This window comes from Carassius carassius, chromosome 27 (assembly GCF_963082965.1).
Source record: "Carassius carassius chromosome 27, fCarCar2.1, whole genome shotgun sequence".
Taxonomy (NCBI): Eukaryota; Metazoa; Chordata; class Actinopteri; order Cypriniformes; family Cyprinidae; genus Carassius; species Carassius carassius.
Window position 1 is genome coordinate 21,514,705 of NC_081781.1, and position 12,743 is coordinate 21,527,447.

Here is a 12,743-nt window from a genome sequence, read left to right on the forward strand (position 1 = left end):
TTCTCATTCAAAGAGTTTTCTTTATTTTCATGACTATGAAAATTGTTGAGTCACACTGAAGGCATCAAGGGCTATTTGACCAAGAAGGAGAGTGATGGGGTGCTGCGCCAGATGACCTGGCCTCCACAGTCACCGGACCTGAACCCAATCGAGATGGTTTAGGGGTGAGCTGGACCACAGACAGAAGGCAAAAGGGCCAACAAGTGCTAAGCATCTCTCGGGGAACTCCTTCATGACTGTTGGAAGACCATTTCAGGTGACTACCTCTTGAAGCTCATCAAGAGAATGCCAAGAGTGTGCAAAGCAGTAATCAAAGCAAAAGGTGGCTACTTTGAAGAACCTAGAATATGACATATTTTCAGTTGTTTCACACTTTTTTGTTATGTATATAATTCCATATATAATTCCACATGTGTTAATTCATAGTTTTGATGCCTTCAGTGTGAATCTACAATTTTCATAGTCATGAAAATAAAGAAAACTCTTTAAATGAGAAGGTGTGTCCAAATTTTTGGTCTGTACTGTATATATTTACATGGTACTACATTTGTTATATATTTACAGTGTAACAATATTTCACTGTTATTTACAAAAAACCAGCCAGCATGCAGAAGCCATGTGTGAAAGCCAGCTCATGGTTCAACATTTAGAACAATACCGAAATGAAATTGCTCGCTCTGTTCAGTTTCACAGTGTTTTGACAGACTTTTGGCATAAATGTAGTGTGGGATTTGATTTAATCCTTTGGAAACTGATTAAATAGTGAAACATAGGCAGTCCATAGCAGCACAGAACCAGACTGGAGTGAGCGGAGGACTGATCCACTCCCAGCACCCATTGCTCCAAACTTACACTTGCTTCATTGATCAAAGTCAAATCAATTTTAATTTTGACTATTTAGGTTACATCCTAAATGCACACTATTGTTTAGGTTACATGGCACCAGCATCCTGAATTCATGTCCAACCACAGCAGCTGAATTTTCAGACTTTCAATTGTAGAAATGATGACTGGTATGTCTTTGTTATGTCTTTGCTGTTTTTCTGCAAATGGGGTGTGCATTATGGTCAAACATCTCATTACAACTGTGCCAAGATCCTGAGTGTGAGTTCATGTCCTTCTCAGGGAAGAGACTTTCTCCTGTCTGCCCCAGAAAGAGATACGCTCTTGGCATCTTCTTCATCTGTCCTCTGGGTGGTGGGTTCTTCTTTGAGCTCTACAGCCAGGCATCAGAATATTAAATACCCAAAAAATTTAAATTACGTCATTATTTACTCACCCCCATATCTTGTTTTCTATTTATGTTTACAAACTGAATTTCTTACCCAAACTTTCGAATGGCAGTGTATCACGGTTTCCACAATATAGTAATCAGATGTTTTTAACATTGATAATATTATGAAATGTTTCTTAAATCAGCATGTTAGAATGATTTCTGAAGGATTATATGACACTGGAGTAATGATGTTGACATTATTTATTTTATTTTTATTTATTTTTTACTGTATTTTTCATCAAATAAAAGCGGCTTTAAAACAGGTTCTCAAAAGAGACTTCATTTAAAAACACCAATTAAATCTTTGGAATTAAATAATATTCCAAACTTTTGACTGGTAGTGTATATCAGGATCTAAATAATTTAGAATGTTCTCTGAAGGGCAAAACATTATGCCACATGATAATTGTGAAGTATGATTTGTTGACACATTAATATCTGGCCTGCCATTTGTCGCAATGAAGCATGTCCATTGTCTTTTGAAGTATTCATTAAAGTTCTTTTCTGTCATCTGAGGTATACTGGATTGCAACCTATCTATAGCTTTAGTGATTCACACATTTTTATGAATGAAGGTAACCTGTTCATGATCAGAAATGAAATACATGATATATTTGACATAACAGTAAGAAATCAATACAGAAGTTTGACTGATGGATTGTAGAAATATTCTCCTCCAGCAGTTCTTCAATTCTTTACCTGCTAAAATCTGCCATTTATTATAATCTCCATTTAAAATAAAAGATAATGTCAGTAGGCACTACAAATAATCACAAAGACTTGACACATCTGCACTTCTCCATAAATATTTCTGCTTATGGAAGTCTTAGTAATATTACCTTGTCCCTTTTTGTCAGCTTTAGTGAATCTAGTTATTTTTGCTATTTTATTCGTATATTTAAACACAAATGAAAAACTACTGTTTTTTATATAGTGGTCTAAGAGTGATACAGCAGTTAAAGCAGCACAGTCTCATCTGCTACAAACCAAAGGCTGAGCGAAGGCAAACTGGTTCTCAATAATCTATGACTCTGTCTCTGCCCTCAGGGTTAATCCATCACTCACAGGGAGGTTAATGAAAGATGGCACATCATGGAAGTCCGTCATCATGTGGATGGCTGATCAGGGTGGCAAGGACACTGGAAGACACTGGGATATTTTTGAAGGCAGGCCACATCCTTACTGACTCAACATTTTTCCAGTGAATCCTAAGACATGAGAACCTTTTATGCTGTGAGGCCATCTGCTTGAAAAGAGTGGGTGCAGACGCCCCCCGGAGTGACCTCACGGAGCAACGCGGCCAGATGGATCTCAGGGGAGGCATACTGACACCCGTGCACCTAAGATTAGTCGTGGTCGTTCATATGACAGTTTGTGTGGTACATATATTCTCAGAGGCTTGTCATTGCCTGCCATCAGATTTGACCTTTGTGTCTTTCACTCGTAAGGTCAGAACAAATCACTTTCTTTAGTTTCAGCTCTGATGCCACCAGCTTTTGTCCCAATGATGGTTAAACAAGTTGTTTTAACCTCTTAATTTCCTCAGTTTTTTTTTATTCCAGGTAAGATTTTAAATTACCAGATTTCAGCATGAATAAATAAATGAATGAAATACTGTAAATAAATGACACGGTACTGCAAAAACAAGAAAACTGTCCTTATTTTGACTAATATATTTTAACACTGGAAAGATATGCAAAATGCATGCTGGTTTTTATAAATAAGCATAGCCACAAAAAAATATGCATGAACAAAGTAGCATACATTAGCACACACAAAGTACACACTCCCAAACAAGTATAAAGACATTAAAAAACAAAAACAAATACATTCTTGGTACAAAGAATTGCACAGTGCAGTGTACTTGAAATACACAAAAATGCCATGGAATTAATGTAATGACCTCTGAAGAGGCTTAGATAGATCTGCTGGTGTCCACCCAAATACTCCACAACAGATGGAGCCATTATCCTCCAGATTCTTATTGCTATCTCTTATCTTCTCACCACTTAAAGATGTTTGTTCTCCAGCTGTGACCTTGGGCCTCTTTTTTAAAGTCATTATCTAAAATTCAGCCAAACAAATGTTGGAGTCATGTGCATTCTGATTTATGTACATAATAGGCAATATTACAAACATAAAACATAATGCTACCACCAGTATTTAGATGATTTGCTTTTCTGTGTCTCTTTTACAAGTCAGTGGAAATCATTGACTGAACGCTTTCTCACCAACAGTTCTTGTTTTATTAGCATATTTCTTTCAGGCCCTGACAGCATCCAGGCCCCTTGCTGTCTGTTTGTGTCTCTCTTGGCCAAGCAGCTTATGGTGTCTCCAGCTACAAGCGGTTGATTAATCATGGTGGTTTAGCATTTCAATATCTCCTGCTGAGAAAGCAGAAAAGTTGTGAGGAAAAGAGGAGACGACAGTGTTTCCATGCTGGATTGCTTAGCATGCTTCATTGCAGCGCTGCAGAGGCATATAGGATTTCAGACTGGTTTGGAAAAGTCAAATTCCAGACTTCAGTTCCCTTCTTTAAACCAGGTGAGCAACAAGCAGCTTCTTTGCCCTTCCATGAATGAAGCCATGAAAAAAAGAGTAATCTCCGTTATTATATGATCTGTTCCAGTGAGGCAGCAAGACATTGACAAGATTGGAACTTGATGAGTTTTAATTCAAAAGAAAATTGAAATGAACAAGAACAGCAAGAGTTTACAAGTAGATTTGCACTTCCTGGTGGAAAGGAAGGGTATTTTCTGACATCCTGATACTTTTATGTATCTCTGTTGGCTGTGCACAAGAATCAACACAAAATAAGCATTATTTTCAATGTGTATGCAATCATATGGTTTTCAATGTCACATGATCCTTCAGAAATCATAATCATAATTATTCCAATGGAAGAGTGTATAATAAAGACATTTATAGTGTCTAGAATGTAAGTGAGTGACTCTCACAATTCAATCAAATATAATTCAAAGTTTATTAAAATCTAATTAAAGGCAGGGTAGGTAAAAAAATGTATAAAAAACTTTTTTTCCAAATTTGTTTAAACTTTATTTATATATCAATACATAATTAAAATGTAAGTACTCTGAAAAAGAAAGTATAAAAATCGAGTGTCTGTAGACCTCTCACGACTGTTTTAAAGACAGCTCATTATTTCCATTCACTCCACCCCCTCCCTTCTGGGCTCCTTCCAAAGCCTCTACTACGGCTCGCTAAGTAATGTTATGTTAGCTATATTATGCAGCTACGTGTGCTAATGACACATGCTTCATGAAAAAATAAACAAAAAAATATGTATGATCAAAATACAAAAAGAAAGATTTACCTGTCCAGCAGAAATAAAGCCATCAAGGAGTCACTTTTCAGCCCCTTGAGTTCCCTCAGTTCTCGCCATCGCTGGAAAGCCACGCCGATATTAACTCAAGTTTTATTTCTTTGTTTATCCAAAGACTTTTTGTTCATTGCCTTTTCTTGTACTGTTACTGTCTTCCTTTTTTGCCTGGTTTGCCTTCACTAACTGCATAGGCTGGTACTGTGAATTTTGCTTGCTGTTTCTCTGCCATTGTTTTGGTATTCCTAGGATCCGTGCCTGTTGAATTCCTCAAATCAAACGTGCGCGCGCAAGTGGGCAGGTCATGTGTGGCAAAAGGGTGGTTGCCATGGTTGCGAGAGAGTGACAGTCGCCTAAGCCAATTCTATGTTTCGTCCCGAAATGGAAATAATGAGCTGTGTTTAATACAGATTAAACGGTCTAGAGTCACTCGATCTTTATACTCTTTTTATCAGAGAAGATTTTCAAAACAACAGAAGATTTTTTTCCATAATGGAATTTTACACTCACATGGAATTTTCAGCTTGGGCTAAACAAACAGCAGAAGCCTCGCAACAGCCATAAGATACTTCACTGAAAGATACACCACCAGGGAACCAAACTGGATTTTCCACATGAGATTATTTTAGCATCTAGCTTATTCAGCACTCTCCAAATCCTTTTTAACCCTTAACTGTGTGAAGGCGATCAATATGATATAGGCCCATATACTGTACACACACATATGACCAATATGTACATAAATATGTGAATAACTCATCTTCAATTCCTCATCTTCAGGGACTCATGAAAGATCACCGGGTCAGATCTTTGTTCATTCTGCAAGACTAAACATGCTGTTTGCTAAAGAGAGCCAGTGGAAGAGCAAGCAGAAGAAAATTTAAGAAAAAAAGATGCCAGGATGACAGTTCAGGAATGGCTAGAGCTAAACGTGTTTATAAAGTTAGCCAGCTTTTTGGACTGAGCAATCAGTCAAAAGTAAAAATGTATATATATATATATATAAAGGGGGGACCTTGGGGATGAAGTAAGCAGAGGAAAGTCGCAAAAACTCAGAACTTAAAGCTGAGCAATGATGCTTTGAAAAAGAGTGGAGGACAAAGATCAAGAAAGAAAGAAATCACAAAGTCAGAAATGCACTGCATGAATCCAAAAAGGAAGTTACTGGATAAAAAGAAATGGTAGGTTGACAAACTAAAAAAAAAGCATGTTAGACCTTGAGAAGAGATTCTGGGATTTTTAAGGTGAGCAAGTCTGAAGGTCCACAGCTGCATGATAAAGAACTTGGAGGTTTTAATGGAAAGAGGCTTGACTTAAATACAGCTTTGATAAAATACTGCAAGTTTAGTGGCTCACACCTGTTCTGAGAGAACCTCAGTCTGTGCTTTGGTGTTTTGCTCCATCTTGTGGTGCAGCCCAGATTAAACATGTGAACACTGATCCAAACAAACTAAATGTGCTCACTGACACCTATAACAGCTTTCAGAGAGAGAGGACAACAATTCCTTAATATTGGAATAATATTGTGCATAGTGATCCATGGGAGAATGTATGGACGTTGCCTCATAAGCCAAATAAAGTAATAGAAATAACATTTGTTGATTCATAAATGTACCTTACTAAAGCTTTTCAAGAAAATGTAAGTCAGACATTGAAGTGAATTGCAGTTTTCATTCATCTGAAAAAGACTTAATTCATTTGTTTTGGCAATGTTCACCTACAGAACAATGTTGGTCAGATTTTTTTTTATGTTTATCCAATCTTATTTTTTAAGTGACTTTTCTTTTTCTTTAAAAGATTCTTTCTTTGAATTGTTTGAATACGCAAAATACATTACAGGGACATTTTACATAATACAATAATAAAATAAATAATAATTGTGTGTTTCCTGCTATCTAATTTTCACATTCATAAGCAATTTTTACTGATTAAAAACATATCTTTTCATTGTTCAAAGTTGATTTAGACAAGTATATGTCAACTAAGTTCTGTCAATCTTAAAGCTGAAAACTGTATTTTTTGTAACGTGTATATTCTTTGTAATGTGTTCATTGATATATGGATTTTGTTAGTTTGTTTGGTACGTTTCTTATCCTGGCAATATGCTACGTATGTATCAGTGTTTACTCTTGTATTTGTTTTGTATGTAAAAGTGATTCAAAATCTATTCGCGAATCAGTTCGACTAAATCAATAGAACCGACTCGCACATGATTCGCGAATCGGACACTTCCCGAGGCTGACACTTCCTGTTCCTGTAGCACCGCCTTAAACAAAACAAGCAACTTTCCATAGAAGCTAGAAAGAAGGCCGCTGTGAACACAGTCTACTACATTGGACATATACTATACTTCTTTATTAATCCCCCGTCTATAATCGAGAGAGAGTGTGTTTTCATAAAATCTCTGGGGCTGTGAGCTGTGAAGTAGCTATGATGGCGTCCAGCTACAGCGCGAAGGAGGAAGACGGTCATCACTCCGGACCCGCGGGGCTCGGACCCGCCACCCGGACCAGAAAGCCCGACAACACGGCCTTCAAACAGCAGAGGCTCCCGGCCTGGCAGCCCATCCTGACCGCGGGGACCGTGCTACCCGCCTTCTTCATCATCGGCCTCATCTTCATCCCCATAGGAATAGGCCTCTACGTGACATCCAACAACATCAAGGAGTTGGAGGTTTGAGCCTGTTGCGCTGTGTTTACAATCATTTTACTACCAAATCCACAGTGAACAGACGTCTGTTGTTCGCTCGGACTCTCCGTGTCGTGTGAGTCTGCGCGCATGTGTTGTGTAACCGCGTGTTTCTCTGCTTCACAGATCGATTACACCGGGACTGACATGTCCAGTCCGTGTTTTAACTGCTCTCAGAGCTTCAGCTGGAACAGCACGACTCCGTGCAAATGTGTCCTGTTCTTCTCTCTAGACCAGCCTTTCGAAGTGAGTGTGTGTGTGTGTGTTTGTCGTGACCATTATGTTGCATTCCTGGTGAAGGATAGTTGAGCTAAAAGTAAATATTCAGTCGTTTACTCACACTCCCACGTGACTTAACCCTGTAGCTTGACATATGACAAAAAAACAAACAAACAAAACAATTATTTGTACAATTTATAGACCGTTTAGAATCGATGTGCCCAGTTTATTTTTTAGAAAGGATATTTGATTGGAGATGATGATGGGTTTTCGTATCCGTGCCAGTTCCTGATTCAAACTTTATGTCCTCAGAGTAATGTCTTCATGTACTATGGTCTCTCAAATTTCTACCAAAACCATCGGCGATATGTGAAGTCCAGAGATGACAGCCAGCTTAATGGAGACGAGCGCTCACTTAAGGTATCTTATCTATCCATTTGGTCTATCTATCTGTAGTTCTATCCATCCATCCATCCATCGAAGTTACGCTAGGTCTGCTGCTCCCTGAGCACAAGTACTTCATTCTTGATTTGATGCATGCTATTAATTGAAGCTCAAAGCATATTGCTATATTTCAGGAGCCAAGCAAAGAATGTGAGCCGTACCGCACTAATGAGAACAAGCCTATAGCCCCGTGTGGAGCCATTGCTAACAGCATGTTTAATGGTGAGACCTGGATCCAAATACTTAGCATTGCAAGACTGTTTCCTCAAGAGTTGTAATATTGCTCGTCTCATTCTCGTTTTGCTTCAGACACACTGGATTTGTTTTACATTAATCCCAATGGAAAAAAAACACAAATTTCATTGACCAAAGAAGGGATTGCATGGTGGACAGACAAACATGTGAAGTTCAGGAACCCTGGTGGAAGCAACCCTAATCTCACTGCGGTTTTTAAAGGTAGAATAAATATACTTATGTATAGAGGAGTATATGTACTCTAATGAATTAGCATAGTTTTTTTTTCTATATCTCTTACTAAAACACTCCTCATCTTCCAGACACAGCGAAGCCGGTCAACTGGCACAAGCCTGTTTATGAGCTGGACTCTGACACGAAAAACAACGGCTTCATAAACGAGGATTTCATCGTGTGGATGCGCACAGCTGCTCTGCCCACCTTCAGAAAGCTCTACCGCATCATTGAGAAGAACAACAACATGACACCCACGCTTCCCAAAGGCAACTACAGCCTGGAAGTCACCTACAGTATCCTTGCATTGCATACCTCTAGAACATAAAGAAAAATATTTCAGATCCTACGCAAGATGCTTTTTGTAACAATCTATGATGATACACAGAAAATGGTTCATTCTAAAAAAAATAATAATAAAAAAAAAAATTGGGGAAAAAAATAATAGTGGACTTTGATTAGTATATTCTACTGTTCAAAAATTCAGGGCCTGGATGATTTTTCAAAAAAAATAATTTAATACTAACATTAAATTGATCAAAAGTGGCAGTAAAGGTAATAATAATAAAAATAATAATAATAAAATGTTTTTTGAGTACCAGATCTGCTGTTGTAATGTCTGCTGAAAATCCAGCTTTCCCATTACAAAAAAAATTGCATTTTAAAATCTATTAAAATAGAAAAAAGTTATTTTACATTGTAGCTTTTCACAATATTACTGTATTTTTGATCAAATGAATACATTTTTAATTAGAATAAGAAACTTCTTACATGAAAAAAAATCTTACTGACCACATAATGTTTTGAAGGTGATTGATTAAGAGTGCGTTCTCTTGCCTGGTCTGAACCAGAGTTCGATTGCTCCCTGCTGGACCGTGTTCATATTATTTTATTTGGGTCTGAACTGCGGTTCGTTTGCGTCATCAGGCCAGCAGCTGTTTACCCCATTGCTTAGTAAACAGCGATGCAGGAAAAGGCGGCAAATGCATAACATTGCTCTCTACACTTTTATATTTTGATGTTTTTGAGCGGTTCGTTTTGTTTACAAATCTTCGGTACATAACGGCACTTGCGTCTGTCTTACGAATGTACTGCAAATGCTCTAAAGAACGCTGAAGGGCGAACAGAAATGAGATGTACAGCTCTCTGTTTGCAGTGCGTCAATCATGCTCGTCAGGAAAGTGAGTGGAACACAAACACACATTTTTATTAAATAATACGTCATTAATAGCGGTTCACATTTGCGATTTGGTACGATTTATCAGCAGCGAACCGTACTGGTGTTCACATGAACTGTACCCCAGACCATCCTTTTTAAGCGGACTCGGGTATGGTTAGCGGGTCCAGAAGACAGGGTTCACATCATCCAAAGTGCTAGTGTGAAAGCACCCTTATTCACACTGTGATTTATTATATCCTCAACCTCTTGCCCCTCAGACTACCCTGTGCGCAGCTTCGAGGGGCGCAAGCGAATGATCCTCAGCACCATCTCCTGGATGGGAGGGAAAAACCCCTTCCTGGGCATCGCCTACATGACCGTGGGCTCCATCTGCTTCTTCCTCGGCGTGGTGCTCCTCTTCATTCATCACAAATACGGAAACCGCAACAACAGCTCTGATATTGCCAGTTAAGCTTGTCGAGTGCATGCCATCTGTCAGGCGCAGGGTTTGAGTAGCATGCTTCGATTGGCATTTTAAAGGTGCAAGAGCATCTGACCACTTGATGTTCGGTTTATTTATTACTCAAGATGTTGTGTCCACTTCAAAGTTTTATTTTGTCATTTTACTTTTTTTTTTCTGGTGATGGTTCATTTCAAGCATGTTTTGGCCGTCTGAGGTTCGTGTGATATTACAAAATACGTCCAGGATAAAGACCAAGTTGTACAAAGTACAGTAAATGAATGTATATTTGTATTTAATTGAAATGGTTTTACTTTTGGCCAAAAGAAATGTTTAAACAGGGCAACATGATATGACTACTTTTAACAGTTTAATGTACAAACTATAGTTTCACTTTTCCTCGAGGTTCATAAAGGAAAATACTGTGGCTCTGTTTACTTCCAAACTTCTTCGTAGTGCCAGATTAATAACAACTACCATTAAACTTTTAAGGATTGTTCAGATCTGTTTTGTTTCCTGGAGATGCTTGTTCTCTTTAAAGAAGCTTTGCTGTGTGAAATTCATGGCTCGCAAGGACCAAACGTTTCAATCTTTGTCTATTTAATCGAAACTGTCTTGGGCTCATTCTGACTGTCATGTCTTTTTTAAGTGTTTCAGCATGTCTGCCTCTAACAAATATGCACTTTATAATGTGACAAGCCATACATTTTTGGCAGGTTTTTTAGAAGTGTGTGTTTTGTTGCTGGGTGAATAAAATGTCTAATTGCTGAACTTACTGAGAATTTCTCATGATTGTGTGTTGAAGTATCCTTTGCACTCTTCATTAGCAGGAGGTGATACCAAAGAGAAAATTAGCATGTTAAATCAGTTTAAAAGTGTTATTTTACTGTATTGAATTGATGTATTTATTATTTAAACAGGATGTTCAGATGGAACATATTAAAAGACACATCTTATTTATGCAATCGGTTTTAGTATCACAATCTGAATCCATTGGTTTACTACATTGAAACAATTTTGAAAGTGTAGTTTACCCCAAAATTGCTCACAATCATGTTTTTTATTTTTATTTTGCATGGAGGTTTTAAGCAACTTTGATATTTGCATTAAATGAAATAACAGTATGCAGGTTTGGAATGTTCCTCTGCAGTGAATGGGTGCCGTCAGAATGAGTGATTAAACAGCTGATAAAAACATTACAATAATCTATAAGTAATCCACTCCAGTCCGTCAATTAACCTCTTGTGAAGCAAAAAAAGTATATAATTTCAAGAAACAAATCCATTGTTAACATGTTTCTGGAACTCCATAATACTGCTTTCTCCAAATGGAAATGTCGCTGAATCAGGAGAGAAATGTGCAATGATGGAGAATCATTTACAAGTGAAAACAGTCCAAAACCGTTCTCAAGAAATATATCTGTGGTTTCTGATGTGATCGGAAAACAGTTGATGAACTTTTTCAAGAGAGCATTATGAAGGTATATGATTTTATCGGTTTAAAGTTAAAATGTTTTAATGATGGATTTGTTTCTCACAAATGCAGCTTTTCACTTCACAAGATAATTAATTGCTGGATTACTTGTGGATTATTGTGGTGTTTTTTTATTCAGCTGTTTGGACTCTCATTCTGACGGCACCCATTCACTTACAGAGGATCCATTGGTGAGCAAGTGATGTAATGCTACATTTCTCCAAATCTGTTCAGATAAAGTAACAAACTCATCTAAATTTTGGCTTGCCTGGGAGTGAGGGCATTGTAATTTTTGGGTAAACTATTCCTTAAAAAAAAAAAAAAAAAAAAAAAAAAGTGGTGGTTTAGTGGTGATAATTTAGAAAATGTTTCCTGATCCGTTTGGTTCTTTCCAGAGGTGGAAAGAGTACAAAAATATTCTACTCAAGTAAAAGTACCATTACATTAATGAAATTTTACTTAAGTTCAAGTAAAAGTACCAGTCTAAAAATCTACTCAAGTAAAAGTAAAAAGTAGCTCATTTAAACTTTACTCAGAGTAAAAATTACTTAGTTACATTTTAACAGTGGGAGGGAGTCAAAATGGGACAGGCCAAGAGTGTCAAACTCAGTTCCTGGAGGGCCACAGTCCTGCACAGTTTAGATATAACCCTAATTAAACACACCTGATCCAGCTAATCTAATCATTTAGGTTTATTTGAAAACGACATGATATGTGTGCTGGAGCAGGGTTAGAACTAAACTCTGCAGGGCTACGGCCCTCCAGGAACTGAGTCTGACACCCCTGGGATAGGTCTATTAATCTCAAACTAGTTGTTTTTAATTAAAGGAATTAGTTATTTAGAATAATAAAACATTTGGGCTGTTACCAGGCAAATCAGTATCAACAAACTCATCTTTTAATGCAGAGGAAATGCAGAAGATTCATTGGAAGTGGCATTAAGATGTATTACACTGTTTAGTGCAGGACAAGAATGCATTTAACCTGCAGTTACAAATGCATGAATAATGTTTTGATATACAAGACATAAAATGTTGAATACTCATTTGAAATTATAAGAAATTAATTATTAAAAAAAAATCAAAAGATACTTTAAATGTGAAATTAAAATGGCCAGTGTCAGCAAGTCACTGTTAATAAGTGAGTCATTGCGATTGAACCGAATCATTTAAACGGTTGATTCATTCAGGAACGAAACACTGTCACGTTGCTCAGA

At 37.4% G+C, this 12,743-nt stretch overlaps 1 protein-coding gene across 1 annotated transcript; it reads left to right on the plus strand.

Annotated features, from left to right (window-relative positions):
* Window positions 1-6,831: 6,831 nt before the first annotated feature.
* On the plus strand, window positions 6,832-10,829 carry tmem30ab (transmembrane protein 30Ab). The gene is made up of 7 exons (XM_059513129.1): window positions 6,832-7,289; window positions 7,431-7,550; window positions 7,836-7,943; window positions 8,102-8,189; window positions 8,277-8,423; window positions 8,525-8,731; window positions 9,873-10,829. Exons 1-7 carry the CDS (start codon window positions 7,047-7,049, stop codon window positions 10,064-10,066), a joined length of 1,107 nt encoding a protein of 368 aa, XP_059369112.1. The 5' UTR covers window positions 6,832-7,046; the 3' UTR covers window positions 10,067-10,829.
* Window positions 10,830-12,743: the final 1,914 nt, after the last annotated feature.

What these genes read in the sequence shown, in the direction of transcription:
- tmem30ab (XM_059513129.1), top strand. Translation starts at nt 7,047, where the DNA reads ATGATGGCGTCCAGCTACAGCGCGAAGGAGGAAGACGGTCATCACTCC. An exon ending in CTCTAGACCAGCCTTTCGAA is followed by an intron (nt 7,551 to 7,835) that starts GTGAGTGTGTGT and finishes TTATGTCCTCAG; the next exon opens with AGTAATGTCTTCATGTACTA. An exon ending in CAGCCTGGAAGTCACCTACA is followed by an intron (nt 8,732 to 9,872) that starts GTATCCTTGCAT and finishes CTTGCCCCTCAG; the next exon opens with ACTACCCTGTGCGCAGCTTC.